At 42.5% G+C, this 18,005-nt stretch overlaps 1 protein-coding gene across 1 annotated transcript in view; it reads right to left on the bottom strand.

Moving 5' to 3' along the window:
- Positions 1-1,990, bottom strand: part of LOC127568939 (calcium-activated chloride channel regulator 1-like) — a 43,486-nt gene extending 41,496 nt beyond the window's left edge. Inside the window, exon 1 of the mRNA XM_052013205.1 lies at positions 1,934-1,990. Coding sequence (XP_051869165.1) covers positions 1,934-1,990 — 57 coding nt within the window. The remainder of the gene's footprint in view (positions 1-1,933) is intronic.
- Positions 1,991-18,005: the final 16,015 nt, after the last annotated feature.

Below are 18,005 nucleotides of genomic sequence, written 5' to 3'. Positions count from 1 at the left end.
GACTGTGTCAAAGGCTCTTTCAAAATTTTTTACTTTGGTTGGTTTGCCAAAAGAAATCCAATCTGATCAAGGCAGTAATTTTATGTCTAATTTATTCCAACAACTAGTCTATGAGCTGGGAGCAAAGCAGATTGTATCATCTGCATATCACCCAGAATCTCAGGGAGGTCTGGAGAGATTTCATTCTACTCTCAAAAATATGCTGAAGACTTATTGCTTTGAAACCACAAAGGATTGGGACGAGGGCGTTCATTTACTTTTGTTTGCCATTAGAGAATCAATACAGGAGTCATTAGGATTTAGTCCGTTTGAGCTTGTATTTGGACATCGGGTGAGAGGACCTTTGGAATTGTTAAGAGAGCAATGGGTTAATGAGGAAGTGCATTTGAGTCTGTTGGACTATGTCTAAAAGTTTAAAACTCGGTTGGAGAGAGTCTGCCAGCTGGCGAGAGAGAATTTGAAAACCAGCCAGATAAGAATGAAGACATGTTTTGACAGACATGCTCAGCCTAGGACATTTGCAGTGGGACATCTTTTGTGTAGAGTGTTCTGGGGACAGCCCGCAAGTGTCGCCACACTTCCAGCGCCAACATAGCATGCCCACAACTTCCTGACCCATACATCTTTGGAATATGGAAGGAAACCGGAGCACCCAGAGGAAACCCACGGAGACACGGGGAGAACGTACAAGCTCCTTACAGACAACGGCGAGAATTGAACCCGGGTCGCTGGCGCTGTAATTGCATTATGCTAACCACTACACTACCACGCCCAACAATGCACAACTGGGAGAATGAGCAGTGAGCAGTGGTCCTGCAGAGCAGGATAGGTTGTTACTGGGATGTGGAGAAGGGGGTGGTGGGGGTGGAGGGTGGGGAAGCCACAAGTAACTTTATCCACTCATAAATTTCAGGGAGCAATTTTTCTTCCTAAATCCTGTAAAAGAGCGATGCATCTGCACTTAAATAAGATGGAAGCAGCAGGATAATTGCTCCTTATGTTTTTTCTATCTAAAGAGTTCCCTAGTTTCACGGGTAGCTGCCTCATTGATTTGCTTCATGCTCTGCATTGTCCTCATTCTGATTCTACTTAATGCTTCAAGTCAACAACCATTCTTCACATCAAGGAATACTTAGAAAACAGGTTGTCCTATAAGGGGAGATGAAGCAGACGAGGCCATTTGCCCTTATCCACTCCAGGCTGAGGTTATGTTGGAAGGGTTGAGGTAAATATAAAGAGGGTATTTGTTGTTGATGGAATGATTAAGGTAAGGATATGGGTATTTTAATGGGAGTCGGGGTATAGATCAATAAAAGTTCAGACTGAGGATTCAGGAATAAATCTTAGAGGTATTCAGAGTGTGGTGTTTAGTTTATAAATAGGAGTTGGACTCCTTAAGAGAAAAGGGAACCAGATTTCACATGTGACAGAAGTAGTTGAGAGAAGAAAAAAAAACAGGTGCCTGTGGCTCACCAGCAGTACCAGATAAGACCAGGAACCAGAGTATGCAAGGGTGCTTTACAAGGGAAATACCCTGACCTCTGCTTGCGTTTTCTTCAAACTCTTTCTCTAATTTTCTGAGTTCAATTTTACGATCTGTTTTTGGTTTCTGAACAGAATTTTTTTCCATTATGAATCTTTGCTCAGTTTTGCATCCCTCTGACCAATGAATTTAAACCCTCCCCAGAGGCACTACCAACCTTGCATGGGAATATGTTGGTCCTGGCCCTGCTGAGTTGCAAGTAGAATGGCCTAAACAAGTTCCCCCCTTCCCCAGAACTGGCCCCAATTCCCCAAGAGTCTGCAACCTTCACACATGCATCATCCCTCCAGCATGTATTCATCTGTACTATCCCCTTAGTTCTTTACACACTGGGTATAACCTGGAGATTGTTACTTCTTAATCTTTCTTTCCTAGCTCCTTAAAATTTACCTGCAGGACCTCATGCTGTGTTCTCTTAATGTTGTTGGTAACTTCGACCATGACCATGGCTACTTCAGCCTCTCAGTGATATCTTTGACCCTTGATTCAGGGAGGAATCACACCTGTAACTTCAGGAACACCAACTTGTCCCCTGAACTACAGAACCCCGTCAAGCTTAAGGATAGCTTCTATCCCACTGTGATAAGACTATTGAATGGTTCCCTTATGCAATCGACTCTTGACCTCACAATCTACCTTGTTATGACCTTGCACCTTATTGCCTACCTGCACTGCACTTCCCCTGTAGCTGTGACACTTTACTCTGTATCCTGTTATTGTTTTTAACCTGTACTACCTCAATGCACTGTGTAATGAATAGATCTATACGAACGGTATGCAAGACAAGTTTTTCACTGTACCTCGGTACAAGTGACAATAATAAACCAATACCAAGACCAATACGTTGACTGACCTGCTGAGCATTTCCAGCATCTGTTTCGATTTTTCGGGCTGCATTTACGGAAAGAGAAATGGAGTTAAAGTTTCAAATTAAAGCCCCTTCATCAGAAGTGGAAAAGAGGGAAAACTAGTTCAAGGGAGGATGAGGGAGGGATGGATAGAGAAAAGGAATATCTCTGATATGGTGTCAGGATTGTTGTTCAAAGGTTAATGAGAGCAGTGGAAGAGATAGTGAACACAAACAAGGACCACATGTTAAAGCAGTGAAATGCAGAGCTGAAGGAAATGCCCAGCTGGTCAGATAGTAACAGAGAAGGAAAACCTGAGTCAATATTTCTCACAGTAACAGAACTAGACAGCTCTGACACAAAAGGGCAGGTATGGTGGTGTAGCGGTTAGCGTAATGCTTTACAGCGCCAGCGACCCAGGTTCAATTCTGGCCACTGTCTGTAAGGAGTTTATACATTCTCACCATGTCTGCGTGGGTTTCCTCCGGGTGCTCTGGTTTCCTCCCACATTCCAAAGACATACAGGTTAGGAAGTTGTGGGCATGCCATGTTGGTGCCAGAAGCGTGACGACTCTTGTGGGCTGCCCCCAGAACACTCTACGTAAAAGATGCATTTCACAGTGTGTTTTGACGTACATGTGGCTTATAAGGATACCTTCTCTTATCTTCTCTTATCTTATGTAGAAAGCAAGTTACCTGAAGGACACAGGAGATGGTGCAGTGGTATAATCATTGGATTAATAATCTAGATACCCAGAGCAAAGTCCCTGGGGATCAGGGTTCAAATCCCACCACGGCAGATGGTGATAAATTTGAATATGATTTCTGGAATTAAAAATTCTAATGATGACCATGGAAATCATTGTTGATTGTTGTAAAGACCCATCTGGTTCACTAACGTCCAACTGCCCTCTCAAATGGCCTAGCAAGCCATTTAGTTGTAATAAACTGCTAGAAAGCCACAAGGAATACTCTTTAGACAGCACCCTCCAAACCCACGACCTCCACCGACTAGAAGGACAAGGGCAGCAAAAGCATGAAGACATCAGAACCTGGAAGTTGCCCTCCAAACCACACACTATCCTAACTTGGAAATATATCGGCTTTCCTTCACTGTCACTGGGTCAACATCCTGGAACTCCCTCCATAACAGCATTGTGGGTACACCCACACCTCAAGGACTGCAGCGGTTCAAGAAGGCAGCTCACCACCACCTTCTCCATCACAGGCAGATTTGGGCAATTAAATGCTGGCTCAGCCTGTGAAGCCAACATCCCTTGAATGAATATATAAAAAAAGAAACTGTTGCATTCGATATTGAATCCAGAAGGCAGCAATGTACTGTCGGATCCAGTTATTTTCGAATCTGCAGGTTCTTTCAGGAGTCCAGGAATGAGTTGAAAACAACTTGGTGCTTCACAAAGTTTTATTGGAAAAGTTTAAAACAAAGAAACAGTCACAGAGCACATGGCACTAGATTTACTACTAGGAAATGAGCCGAGACAAAAGGAACTAAAAATAAGCTAGGGCCGGGGGTGGGAGGAGGGGTGGTGGTGGAGGGAAGTGAGCAAGAGAGAGATTAACAAAAAACAACACCTTTTATACCTGAGATAAGAGATACTCCTTAGCTAACAATAGTCCAATCAGAAAACCTATTAGATACAGGTAGCAAAACCAACCAATGAGAAAACACGTATTCACCTGATGGACGAACCAATAAACTGGGAAGTGGCCATTCCTTGTACAGCCATTTGAGGTATATTAAACACTATACATTAAAAAACTACTTAAAACAGTCGAATTCAACAGTACCCAGATGGAAGACGAGGTGCTGTTCCTCAAGTATATTTTGGAGTCTCATCGTAGGACGCCACAGACAGATAAGTCAGAGAGGGAGTGGGATGGAGAACAAGAGTGATGGGCAGCAGGAAGATCAGGGTTTCTGGAATTAAAAAGTCTAATGATGACCATGAAAACCTTTGTTGATTGTTGTTATGACCCATCTGGCTCACTCATATCCTCTCGGAAAGGAAATCTGTCCAGACCCACAGCAATATGGTTGACCTTTGACTGCACTCTGACATGGCCTCAGTTGTAATAAATTACTAGAAAGCTGCAGGAATAAGGTTGTGAGGAGGTTGTGGGTTTAGACAGCTCCTTCCAAACCCACAATCTCCTCCAGGTAGAAGGAAAGGAGTAGCAAAAGCTTGTCAGCACCAAATCCTGATACACCCCACCTCACAGTATTGCGAGAGTATACTCAGTGGAAAGGCTGCCACTGGATTCAAAAAAGGTGAGTCACCACCACCTTATCAAAGGATACTGAGTGTTGATCATTAAATGCTGGCCTTAGCAGCAATACCCATATCCTGTGAATGAATAAAGTTTATTTAAATCAGTGTGTTGATTTTTAAACATGCTAGCTGTGATTATAATCTGAAAAGAGAAGGCTAACCTCTATCCTTCAAATTTTACATGGCCCACAAACTGAGCCTTCATTTCCAAATTCCTCTCTCAGTGCATTTTATGAACCTATTCATCATACATAAGGCAAATCACATAAGCGCAAACTGTTACTCTGCAAATGATCCACTAGTTAAAAGAACCCATCACTGGGTACCCAATTAAACTAATAAATTATTCACACATTTCTAAAAGCCGCCTTGGTTCTGCCAGTTGAATTTATAAACGTAAAAAAAACCAATATTCAAGATATAAATTATAATGTTTTCCTGCCCACAGCAACTAGAAATAATTAGAACTTATTTGGGGGACAATGCACAAACTATTATATGTTAAGTCTCAACCTGTTTCTGCAAATTGAATGTCTGGGACATGGTTACAGTGTTTGCAAGCCAAGTATACCATGTACCTCACAAGGCAAACACAGACTCAGATATAGACAGTATGCTAATGAAACACTCTGCTTCCCCCTTGTTGATCCTCTGCTTCTATAGGGGTCAACTGACATAGTGAATAACACAAACACCCAAACTAAAGTTTAGTTGAACTCAATCTGTATTAAAACTCGGATCCCTTAAAGTATACAGACATTCAGTTAACCCTTCTAACACTCAATGACATCACATTTAACTCACCATCCTAGCTTGCTACAGTAAATCACAAAACCTAAGACTTGGACTCAGGTAAACCTATGTGAGACGGACTAGACAGGCTCACTCCAGTGGGGTCACAGTCATCTCTGAGTTCCAAATTCAGGGTCTTCCTTCTGTGATAGTTGTTCCCAGGTTGTCACTGCCAATATGCTCAATATTTCTTCTTTTATATATTTTTTCACCAATCTTTCAGAATGCTAGGGCTCCTCAAAGCCCAGCTGAGCCAAGCAGATAAAGAGGAGGGTGGAATTGATTGCTCCCTATAGTTTCCCATTTTGCTCTCATGACCAAGTCTTCCCACCCAGGTATTTCACAGTTTTAGCATAGTCCTCTATTTATCTCTTGTTACTATGGTACAAATAGTACTTCTACCTGCTGTTGAAGCCTTGGATGTGATGGGAGATGTTTCAGAGAGGACTATTGGTTCTTATCTCCCTTTCTTAATTTATTAGGCCAACACCTTGAATGTAGCAACTTCCCAATAAAAATAATGAGACTGAGAATATTACTTTACAATTTTATTTCTTTATCTCATGAAGGTCAAGTACCATCTGTATTTCACAGTTTGATTGCCACTCATGGCTCCATAGAACCATAGAACCATACAGCACAAAACAGGCCCTTCAGCCCACCATGTTCTGCCATCCATCAAACCACCCTCACACTACCTAACCCCTTCCTCCCGCATATCCCCCCCTCCATATGCCTATCCAACAAGCTCTTGAACCTTTTCAATGTATCTGCCTCTACCACCACCCCAGGCAGTGCATTCCATGCACCAACCACGCTCTGGGTGAAAAACCTCCCCCTGACATCTCCCCTGAACCTCCCACCCATAACCTTAAAGCCATGCCCTCTCATCTTGAGCATTGGTGCCCTGGGAAGGAGGCGCTGACTGTCTACTCTATCTATTCCGCTCAGTATTTTATATACTTCTATCATGTCTCCTCTCATCCTCCTCCTTTCCAGTGAATAAAGCCCTAGCACCTTAAGCCTCTCCTCATATTCAATACTCTCTAATCCAGGCAGCATCCTGGTAAATCTCCTCTGCACCCTCTCCAATGCCTCCACATCCTTCCTATAATGAGGCGACCAGAACTGAACACAGTACTCTAAGTGTGGCCTAACTAGAGTTTTGTAAAACTGCATCATCACCTCACGTCTCTTAAACTCAATCCCGCGATTTATGAAAGCCAATATCCCATTGGCCTTCTTAACTGCTCTTTCCACCTGTGAGGCAACTTTCAATGAACTGTGAATATGAACCCCCAGATCCCTCTGCTCCTCCACACTGCCAAGTACCTTGCCATTTACCCAGTACTCTGCCCTGGAGTTTGTCCTTCCAAAGTGTACCACCTCACACTTCTCCCGATTGAACTCCATCTGCCACTTGTCAGCCCAGCTCTGCATCCTATTAATATCCCTCTGTAAGCTCCGACAGCCCTCCACACTATCCACAACACCACCGATCTTAGCGTCGTCAGCAAACTTACTAACCCAGCCCTCCACCCCCTCATCTAAGTCATCTATAAATATCACAAAAAGTAGAGGTCCCAGAACCGATCCCCGCGGGACACCACTAGTCACTGCCTTCCAATCCGAGGGCACTCCTTCCACCACAACCCTCTGCTTTCTACATGCAAGCCAATTCCTAATCCACACAGCCAAGCTTCCTTGGATCCCTTGGCCTCTGACCTTCTGAAGAAGCCTACCATGAGGAACCTTATCAAACGCCTTACTAAAATCCATGTAAACCACATCCACCGCACTGCCCTCATCAATCTTCCTGGTCACCTCCTCAAAGAACTCTATCAGGCTTGTGAGGCAAGATCTTCCCTTCACAAAGCCATGCTGGGTGTCCCTAATCAGTCCATGATTCTCTTGGTGTTCATAAATCCTATCCCTTAGAATCCTTTCTAACAGCTTACCCACCACAGACGTGAGACTCACCGGTCTATAATTCCCTGGCCTATCCCTATTACCTTTTTTGAACAAGGGGACAACATTCGCAACCCTCCAATCCTCTGGCACCATCCCCGTGGACAATGAGGATTCAAAGATCCTTACCAGCGGTTCAACAATCTCCTCCCTAACCTCTCGAAGCAGCCTGGGGAAAATCCCGTCAGGGCCCGGAGACTTATCTGTCTTAATATTATTTAACAACTTCAACACATCCTCTCTCTTGATATCTACAACCTCGAGAACATTACCCCTACCAGCACTCCCTTCCACGTCATCAAGACCCCTCTCCCTGGTGAATATTGAAGAGAAGTACTCATTCAGAACTTCTCCCACTTCTGCCGCCTCCAGGCAAATTCTCCCACCTTTGTCCTTAATCGGACCTACCTTTACCCTAGCCATCCTCCTACCCTTCACGTACTTGAAAAAGGCCTTGGGATTTTCCTTAACCCTACTAGCCAACGCCTTTTCATGTCCCCTTCTAGCTCTCCTCAGCCCTTTATTAAGTTCCTTCCTCGCTACCTTATATTCCTCATGGGCCCTGTCTGAACCTTGCTGCTTATACCTCATGTACGCTACCTTCTTCTCCCTAACAAGTCGTTCCACCTCTCTCGTCACCCACTGTTCCTTCACCCTGCCATTCCTTCTCTGCCTCACCGGGACATATTTATCCCTAACATCCTGCATAAGATCCCTGAACATTGACCACATTTTCATGGTACATTTTCCTTCAAAAAGGACATCCCAATTTACACTCCCAAGTTCTCTCCTTATAGCCTCATAGTTTGCCCTTCCCCAATTAAAAATCCTCTTGTCCTCTCTGCACCTGTCCCTGTCCATGACAATTTTAAAGGTTATGGAGCAATGGTCACTGTCCCCCAAATGCTCACCCACCAATAGATCCTTCACTTATCCCGGTTCATTTCCTAAAACTAGATCCAACATGGCATTCCCTCTAGTCGACCTGTCAACATACTGCGTCAGGAATCCCTCCTGGACACACTTAACAAATTCCGTCCCATCTAAACCTTTGGCACTAAGCAGGTTCCAGTCTATATTTGGGAAGTTGAAGTCTCCCATTATAACAACCCTGTTATTTTTGCTGATCTCCAAACACTGCCTGCCAATCTGCTCCTCTATATCTCCACTGCTACTGGGGGGCCTATAGAATACTCCTAGTGTTACGGACTCAGTGAAAGTCCCTTTAAGATAGAGAGTGTGTGTGTATGTGTGTGTGGGGCGTGCTTACGTCAATAGAAGATAAAGGACGTAATGACGTTGTTGAAGAAGTAAGAAGAAGAAGAAAGAGAGAGAGAGAAGGGAGAGAGACACCAGCCTGCTTGTTTTCTCTATCGATGGATGAGAAACAATAACTGTGTTTGCCACTGAAATCCATGTATGGAAGTTGGAAGTAATCCGGTGGAGTTCACTTTGTTGCTGACCTGTAGAAAGAAACAGGTATTTGTATGTGGACGACCACAGTTCGGATGCTTTTCGGGGTGAGGAAGTCACTACCGAGTAAACACTGAAGTGTCGTTTGGGTTCCATCGTGGAACATTTGGATTTCGTATGTACTCTCTCTATGTTTTTCTACATCTACATCTTATCTTCAGACAACGGTGGTTGTTGAAGAAGCCCTTGCTCATGTTTCACCTTATGGCTTGCGGAACTGAACTTTAAGAACCATTCAGGAACTGGGAGTTTTGGACTTTGTCACACACACACACGAAGAGTTTAGTTTTGGGGTTAACGTTCGAGGTTTAACATTTTTGAATTCTAACATACTAACATTTTTACTTTTATTTTACGTATTATCATAAGTAGTGATTAATAAAATAGTTTTTAACACTGAATCATGTTCAGTGTGTTTCTTTTGTTGCTGGTTTGTGACAAAATTGGGGGCTCGTCAGTGTTCAAAGGAGTGTCTTGAAACACTCCACCCCCCCCCCCACTCCTGAATTTGCGTAGCTTTCCTTTTGGGTGAGGCCAGTTTGTGCAGCTTAAGTATAAAGGGCTTCCCTGGCCCATTTTTGCTTTCAGGTCATTCAAAAAAAAATATTTTTCTCATTGCATTACTGCAACAGAACAACAGGATTCTGTATCCCCAGTTGTGTCTCCTCATCACTCACCACCATCTTCACCAGTTGCCTGGAGGAAACACAGCAAGCAGCATCATAGTGGAGGGTCAGCTGCTGGTGATGGAATGTGGCCAGCCCACTCTCCCCCTCCCAACCAAGAGAACTGGGTGAGTTTCACTGATACTCCCCCAAGCAGCACACTTCCAACAATGCATCCAGCTTCAGTTCAGGAACACACAACCGTAAGGACTGTGGCATCTGCTACAAATGCCATGGAAATTCGCAGGCAATCTAGTGGCTATGATGATCCTTGGAAGATTACAGATGAGCAGAGGCAGTATTACATCAACCAGTTTAAAAATATTCAACCAGATTTGAATGGTTTTATTCCAGGATCTGCAGCTAAAGAATTCTTCACAAAATCCAAATGTTCCACGATGGAACCCAAACGACACTTCAGTGTTTACTCGGTAGTGACTTCCTCACCCCGAAAAGCATCCGAACTGTGGTCGTCCACATACAAATACCTGTTTCTTTCTACAGGTCAGCAACAAAGTGAACTCCACCGGATTACTTCCAACTTCCATACATGGATTTCAGTGGCAAACACAGTTATTGTTTCTCATCCATCGATAGAGAAAACAAGCAGGCTGGTGTCTCTCTCCCTTCTCTCTCTCTCTTTCTTCTTCTTCTTACTTCTTCAACAACGTCATTACGTCCTTTATCTTCTATTGACGTAAGCACGCCCCACACACACATACACACACACTCTCTATCTTAAAGGGACTTTCACTGAGTCCGTAACACTAGTAGAGTAACTGCTCCTTTCTTCTACCTTAATTCCACCCATACAGACTCTAGAGATGATCCTTCTACAACACCTATCCTTTCCACAGCCGTAACAGTGTCCCTGACCAGTATCGCCACCCCTCCTCCTCTTCTCCCCCCTTCCCTATCCCTCTTAAAAGACCGAAAACCAGGAATATTCAATATCCACTCCTCTCCTGACGTCAGCCACATCTCAGTAATAGCCACGATATCATAGTCTCCCATACTTATCCAAGCAAATATCAAGTTCAAGGCAGATATCCAGTTTCACAAAAACAAGGTGTATGTTGAAGGAGCAAGTCAGGCTTGGCATAATGATAAGGATACCAAGAAATTTTAGTGCAAGGTTACTTACCAGGGTGTCTGGGGAGGGGGCAGGTAGTTGGGAGCTTGGGGGTAAAATGTGTTCAGACTCAGTGCTTAGAAATGGGTGTCTTAGGAGTTCAAAGTGTACAGTTTTGTTTTAGGGATGTGTGTGTTTCTTACTATTATGAATGAGGTCAAGGTCAGATCTGGATGTCTTCAAGGAAAAGGGAACTAGATGCCACAGGAAAGAAAGGCAGCTTTAAGTAAATAAAAAACGGGTACTAGTGGCCATTCACCAAGGATAGCCAGAAGCTTGAGTGAACCCACATGGGACAGATTTCTTGTAAGGGAACTGTAGACTGGTTTGCATACCGAACTCTACTTGTGATCAGTTGACCACTGATGTATAAGTATTATTACAATTTTACATATAGTAAGTATAAATACATATAATATATAATATGTATAAATAATATAAGTATTACGTTCTGTAATAAATTCAGAATTGAAATTTGAATTGGTCAGCGTGCTCTGTTTGTAGAGTGTAAGCCTTGCCAATTCATTTGTCATTTAACCTAACTAAGGGGCATGTGTTTAGGTATATTGGTTATAAGGACAACAGACTTATTAAGTAAGTTAACTTGCATACAAAGAAGCAGGACTCAACAAAACAGGTCTGTTCCTCAAACACTTGGAGGCTCGCCCTCTGAGAGACTGTGGAATGAATTTCTTTCCCCACCCCCCCCACCAATAATTGAAGGCTCTCTTCCTCCTGCTTGCACTTGCTCTCACTCCTCTAATCCCAAATATTGCACACTTTATTGGTATTGGTTTATTATTGTCACTTGTACCGAGGTACAGTGAAAAACTTGTCTTGCAACAGGTCAATTCGTTACACAGTGCAGTTACATTGAGTTAGTACAGAGTGCATTGAGGTAATACAGGTAAAAACAATAACAGTGCAGAGTAAAGTGTCACAGCTACAGAGAAAGTGCAGTGCAATAAGGTGCAAGGTCACAACAAGGTAGATCGTGAGGTCAGAGTCCATCTCATTGTAAAAGGGAACCGTTCAATAGTCTTATCACAGTGGGGTAGAAGCTGTCCTTAAGTCTGGTGGTACGTGTCCTCAGGCTCCTGTATCTTCTACCCGATGGAAGAGGAGAGAAAAGAGAATGTCCTGGGTGGGTGGGATCTTTGATTATGCTGGCTGCTTCACCAAGACAACGAGAGGTAAATTATTTCTTTCACCTTGACTGCCAGTGATCAGTCCAGTCACAGTGTGCCTTTATCTTCACTCTCTTTTCACCCTTCAGTCTGCCCCGATGTGGTTGCTGGAGTTGGCTACTTGGAAGGAGAACCTCAAGGTTACGATGGTAACAAGAACAGAAAACATAGTAAATGCTCAGCAGCACAGGCAGCATCTATGGAGAGGGAAAAAGTCTACAATTGCAAATTTCCAGCATGTGCATTTTTTCTTTGCTTTTCAGCTGGGGTTGTAGTTGGAAGTGTGATGTTTACACAGACAGCATGTTCTGTGTTATAGAAGCATTTGTGGAATGAGTGGCAAGTGTGAATCAGCTGTTGTTACTGTTTTATCCCCTTTCTGTCAGCTATGGACTCTTTAATGGGCATCCAGTTAAAAAAGTCAGCCAGCCTAATCCCAGCTTCCAGCACTTGGCACAGAGCCCCATAGATCATATTTTTTTAAGTACACATCCAAGCACTTTGTAACAGTGATGAGTGTTTCTGTCTGGTTGTGGGAGTTCTGTACCCCACAATAATAAGTTGAGGCTCAAGTTCTTTTGTTTTCCAGTTGAACTGAGCATATGCAAGGAGGTCATCAAGAAAATTCTAGGATGACTTAAAATCACAACACAACACATACAATGATTATTAAGTAGTGATTATCATCCATTTCTAAGGTTACACAGCATCTTGACCTGTGCACAGAACTATTACTTCTTGACCAATTCCAGATTAGATGCCTGTCCCTGATTCATATCTATTAATAACATTGCTTTGATTCAACCAATCAATGTCACGTCTCCCCAAAGGCCATTTGTATTCAGTAGGCCTGATATTCATAGAACATAGAACATAGAACAGTACAGCACAATACAGGCCCTTCGGCCCACAATATTGTGCCGACCTTTAAACCTTGCCTAAGACTATCTAACCCCTTCCTCCCTGTTATGGACTCGGTGAAAGTCCCTTTAAGATAGTGTGTGTGTGTGTGTGTGTGTGTGTGTGTGTGTCTGTGCGCGCGCGCGCGCGTGTGTGTGTGTACGTGGCGTGCTTATGTCAATAGAAGATAAAGGACGTAATGACGTTGTTGAAGAAGTCAGTCGAAGGAAGAGAGAGAGAGAAGGGAGAGAGACACCAGCCTGCTAGTTTTCTCTATCGATGGATGAGAAACAATAACTGAGTCTGCCACTAAAATCCATGTATGGAAATTGGAAGTAATCCGGTGGAGTTCACTTTGTAGCTGACCTGTAGAGGGAAACAGGTATTTGTGTGGACGACCACGATTCGGATGCTTTTCGGGGTGAGGAAGTCACTACCGAGTAAACACTGAAGTGTCGTTTGGGTTCCACCGCGGAACATTTGGACTTCGTAATTACTCTCTCCTATGTTCCCTTACATCTACCTCTTATCTTCAGACAACGGTGGTGGATTGAAGAAGCCTTTGCTCATGTTTCACCTTATGGCTTGCGGAACTGAACTTTAAGAACCATTCGTTGGACTTGGAGTTTGGGACTTTGCCACACACACACACGAAGAGTTTAGTTTTTGTGGTTAATGTTCAAGGTTTAACCTTTTTGAATTCTAACATACTAACATCTTTACTTCTATTTTTCGTATTATCATAAGTAGTGATTAATAAAATAGTTTTTAACACTGAATCATGACTCAATGTGTTTCTTTTGTTGATGGTTCGAAACACAATTGGGGGCTCGTCCGGGATCGTTCCCAAGGTTAATGAGATTCGTCCGGGATCCAACCCAAAGATTAACGAGTATTGTCTGGGATCGTTCCGCAGATTGACGAGATTCGTTCGAGAATCAATCCAAAGATTGTTGAGGGAGGTCTGATAAATTCTTTTCTTTTTAATTGGCGTGTTTGTGTGGAAACCAGCAGTAATGGATACATTTTTGAAAAGACCCTCTCCTGTAGGATCGCAGGGGATGAGGAAGCCTGATTTGGTGAAAATTGCTGCAGAGCTACATCTTGAGGCAGTAACGCGATTTATGAGAAAGGCAGATATTCAGAGACTGATAGCTGGCCATTATGTGGAAAAGAAGGTGTTTGAGGAGGAAGTGTCCTGGCAGTGTGCTAGCAAATTTCTAAGGCACAGATGCAGCTGGCGAAGATAGAGGGTGAACGAGAGCAAACCCAGTTAAGGTTAGAGGCTGCACGGGAACGAGAGCTAACTCGGGTGAAGTTAGAGGCTGAACGGGAACGGGAACTAATTCGGTTGAAATTTGAGGCTGAGGCAGAGGAAAGGAAAGCCCAGATGGAAGTGAGGAGGATGGAGCTGGATAGGGAGGAGAAGGAAAAACAGCGGCAGCATGAGTTCAAAATGAAGCGAAAGAGTTTGGAATCTGATTCTGATGATGGTTTTTTAGCCAGCAGGGAGGTTTGATTAGTCCCTCCTTTTGAGGAAGATCAGGTTGATCAGTATTTCCAACATTTTGAAAAGGTTGCTGCGAGTTCAAACAGGCCACAGGAAGGATGGGCTCTTATGTTAAAGAGTGTGATTAAAGGTAAAGCTCAAAAAGCTTATTCTGCTTTGTCTGTTGAGGATGCAGCTGATGATACCAAGGTAAAACAAGGTGTATAAAAGGCCTATGAATTGGTACCTGAAGCTTATAGACTAAAATCTAGAGACTTGAGGAAATCTGCAGATCAAACATATGGAATTTGCCAATGGAAAGAGAATATGTTTTGAAAGATGGAGCATGGCTAAAAATGTAGATGGGGATTTTGATAAATTGAAAGAATTGATGTTAGTGGAAGACATTAAAAGATGTGTTCCACCTGAGTTAACAACATATTTAAATGAAAAGGGAGTGGAAACTTGACTTGAAACTGCTAGGTTGACAGATGATTATGTTTTAACCCATAAATCCAAATGGGGACAACCAAAAACCTTTCAAAGGAGTTATAGGGACAATCCAGGTAATACAGAGATTAAATTGGGAGGTAATCAAAAAGGAAAAGATGAAAAGAAGCCAGGGCTGGAGAAACCTGTTGAGCGTACTTGTCATTACTGTAAGAAACCTGGCCATTTGATAGCTAATTGTGCCCTTTTGAAAAAAAGTGAGGAAGCTGTGCCCAATGCTTGCTTTCAGGCAATTAAAAATCAAAAAGGTTTAGGAGATGCTGTTAAAGATCAGTCCCTGCAAGAGGTAAAAGCTGGAAAGTTGGAGGAGGTGAGAAAGGAATTCCGTTCTTATGTATCAGAGGGTTTTGTTTCACTGAATGATGAGTCACCCCAGGTGCCAGTGAAAATTCTTAGATATACTGGGACTTGTCAATCTCTCTTGCTGGACATTGTTTTAAATTTTGATGAAGAAACTGACACTGGTGAGGTAAATCTAGTGCGAGGCGATACAGGTGACACCATGTCGGTCCCTTTGCACAAGGTGATTTTAAAGTCAATGTTCGTAGAAGGACCTGTCGAGATAGCGATAAGACCTAGTTTACCAGTGGAAGGAGTTTCTTTATTATTGGGAAATGACCTTGTGGATGGAGAAATTGTCCCTGTGGTACGGTTAACAACCAAACCAAGGTTTGATGAGTCTGAGAATGATCCAGATGTTTACCCATCATGTGCAGTGACTCGAGCTACAGCTAAAGAATTAGCTAAGGATGACAGCCCTGTGCAGCCTGATGTGGTTCATTGTGACAGTCCTAAACAGGAAGAAAATTATGATGCCTTATCTGAGTCATTTCTGTCTTCATTGGAGAATCTACATCCTTATAGTGCCTGAATGTAACGATTTGTATTTGTCGAGGAAGGAGATTATGGTGGAACAGACAAAGGACCCTGAGCTTACAGAATTGAAAGAAAAAGCACTCTCATGTGAGGAGATTGAAAAAGTGCCAATTGGATATTATGTCAAAAATGGAGTGTTCATGAGGAAATGGAGACCTCCTCATGTCCCTGTTAATGAGGAATGGGAAGTTATTCATCAGGTTGTGGTTCCAAAAGCTTATAGGAATAAGATTTTAAATCTGGCTCTTGTATTCCTTTAGCTGGTTATTTTAGTGTGAATAAAACTGTAGGGAAGATCTTGAAACAATTCTATTGGCCTGGTTTGAGAAACGATGTGGTGATGTTTTGTTGAACCTGTCACACATGTCAGATAGTAGGTAAGCCAAATCAAAAAATCCCTGTGGCTCCGTTGATGCCAATTCGTGCTTTCGGTGAACCCTTTATGAAGGTGATTGTGGACTGTGTTGGCCCATTACCAAAGTCTAAGAATGGAAATCAGTATTTGTTAACCATCATGTGTGCCACTTCTAGATTTCCAGAGGCAATACCACTTAGAAATATTAAGGCCAAGACGGTGTCAAAGGCTCTTTTAAAATTTTTTACCATGTTTGGTTGCCAAAAGAAATCCAATCTGATCAAGGCCGTAATTTTATGTCTAATTTTTTTCAACAACTTTTCTATGAGCTGGGAGAAAAGCAGATTGTATCATCTGCATATCACCCAGAATCTCAAGGAGCTCTGGAGAGATTTCATTCTACTCTCAAAAATATGCTGAAGACTTATTACTTTGTAAACACAAAGGATTGGGAAGAGGGCGTTCATTTACTTTTGTTTGCCATTAGATAATCAATCCAGGAGTCATTAGGATTTATTCCGTTTGAGCTTGTATTTGGACATAGGGTGAGATGACCTTTGGAATTGTTAAGAGAGCAATGGGTTAATGAGGAAGTGCACTTGAGTCTGTTGGACTATGTCCAAAAATTTAAAACTAGGTTGGAGAGAGTCTGCCAGCTAGCGAGAGAGAATTTGCAAACCATCCAGATAAGAATGAAGACATGTTTTGACAGACGTGCTCGGCCTAGGACATTTGCAGTGGGACAAAAGGTGTTGGTATTTTTCCCTAGCCAAAATATTCCCTTGCAATCTCGTTTTTCTGGACCCTATATTATTGAATCCCGAGTGACTGATTTGACATATATAATCAAAACACCAGATAGGCGCAAGAAAACACAACTCTGTCATGTAAACATGCTGAGGCCTTATTATCAGAGAGATTCAGTTGTGGCCATGGTGGATGATGTGAAGGTTGTTTCTAGAATGCCTGGTTGATGTTGAGGAAGGCCAATGTAGACCAAATATTGTTCCATCGAAACTAAAAAAAAAACCTCCTGGAGAACCTTGAAACGAAGTTGGTCCATTTACAAGTTTCGCAAAAACAACAGATATGAAAATCAATTTTAAAATTTAAATATCTGTTCCCAGATGTTCCAAACAGAACATCCATAATTACCCATGATTTTGATGTTGGGGATGCTAACCCAATCAAACAACACCCATATCGAATGAATGTGGAAAAAAGTAAACTTGTTGATCAGGAGATAAAATACATGTTGGAAAATGATATTATTAGACATTTTACTTCAAACTGGAGTTCGCCCTGTGTGAATGTACCTAAACCTGATGGAACTGTTAGATTTTGCATAGATTGCATGGAAGTGAATGCTGTAACGAAGTCAGATGCTTACCCTATTCCTTGGGTGGATGATTGCATAGATAGAGTGGGAAAGGCAAAATTTCTTACCAGGATTGACCTATTAAAAGGGTACTGGTGTGTTCCATTAACAGATAGAGGAAGAGAGGTTTCTGCCTGTGTAACCCCTTCTGGATTGTATGAATATAATGTTTTGCCATTTGGAATGTAAAATGCTCCGGTAACATTTCAACGAATGATTAATTCAGTAATTCATGGGTCAAAACATTGACGACTTAGTGACTGGGAATGATACTTGGGAAGATCACATCTCTGCGTTAGAAAGGTTGTTTGAAAGACTTTCCAAGGTTAACCTTACAGTTAACTTGGCTAAAAGTGAATTTGGCCATGCCACTGTGACGTATCTTGATTATGTTGTAGGTAAAGGAAAGCAAGCTCCTGTTCAGGCAAAAGTTCAAGCAATATCGGAGTTCCCTATTCCCACAGGTCATAGAACTGTTAGAAGATTTTTGGGAATGGTTGGATGTTATCGTAAACTTTGTAAAAAAATTGCTGATATTGCTCTTCCCCTAACTAATCTTCTGAAGAAGTGAGTAAAGTTTGTTTGGACAGATTCT

This window comes from Pristis pectinata, chromosome 3 (assembly GCF_009764475.1).
Source record: "Pristis pectinata isolate sPriPec2 chromosome 3, sPriPec2.1.pri, whole genome shotgun sequence".
Taxonomy (NCBI): Eukaryota; Metazoa; Chordata; class Chondrichthyes; order Rhinopristiformes; family Pristidae; genus Pristis; species Pristis pectinata.
The sequence above is the reverse complement of the archived record's forward strand: the minus strand, read 5'-3'. Positions and strand labels throughout refer to the sequence as shown.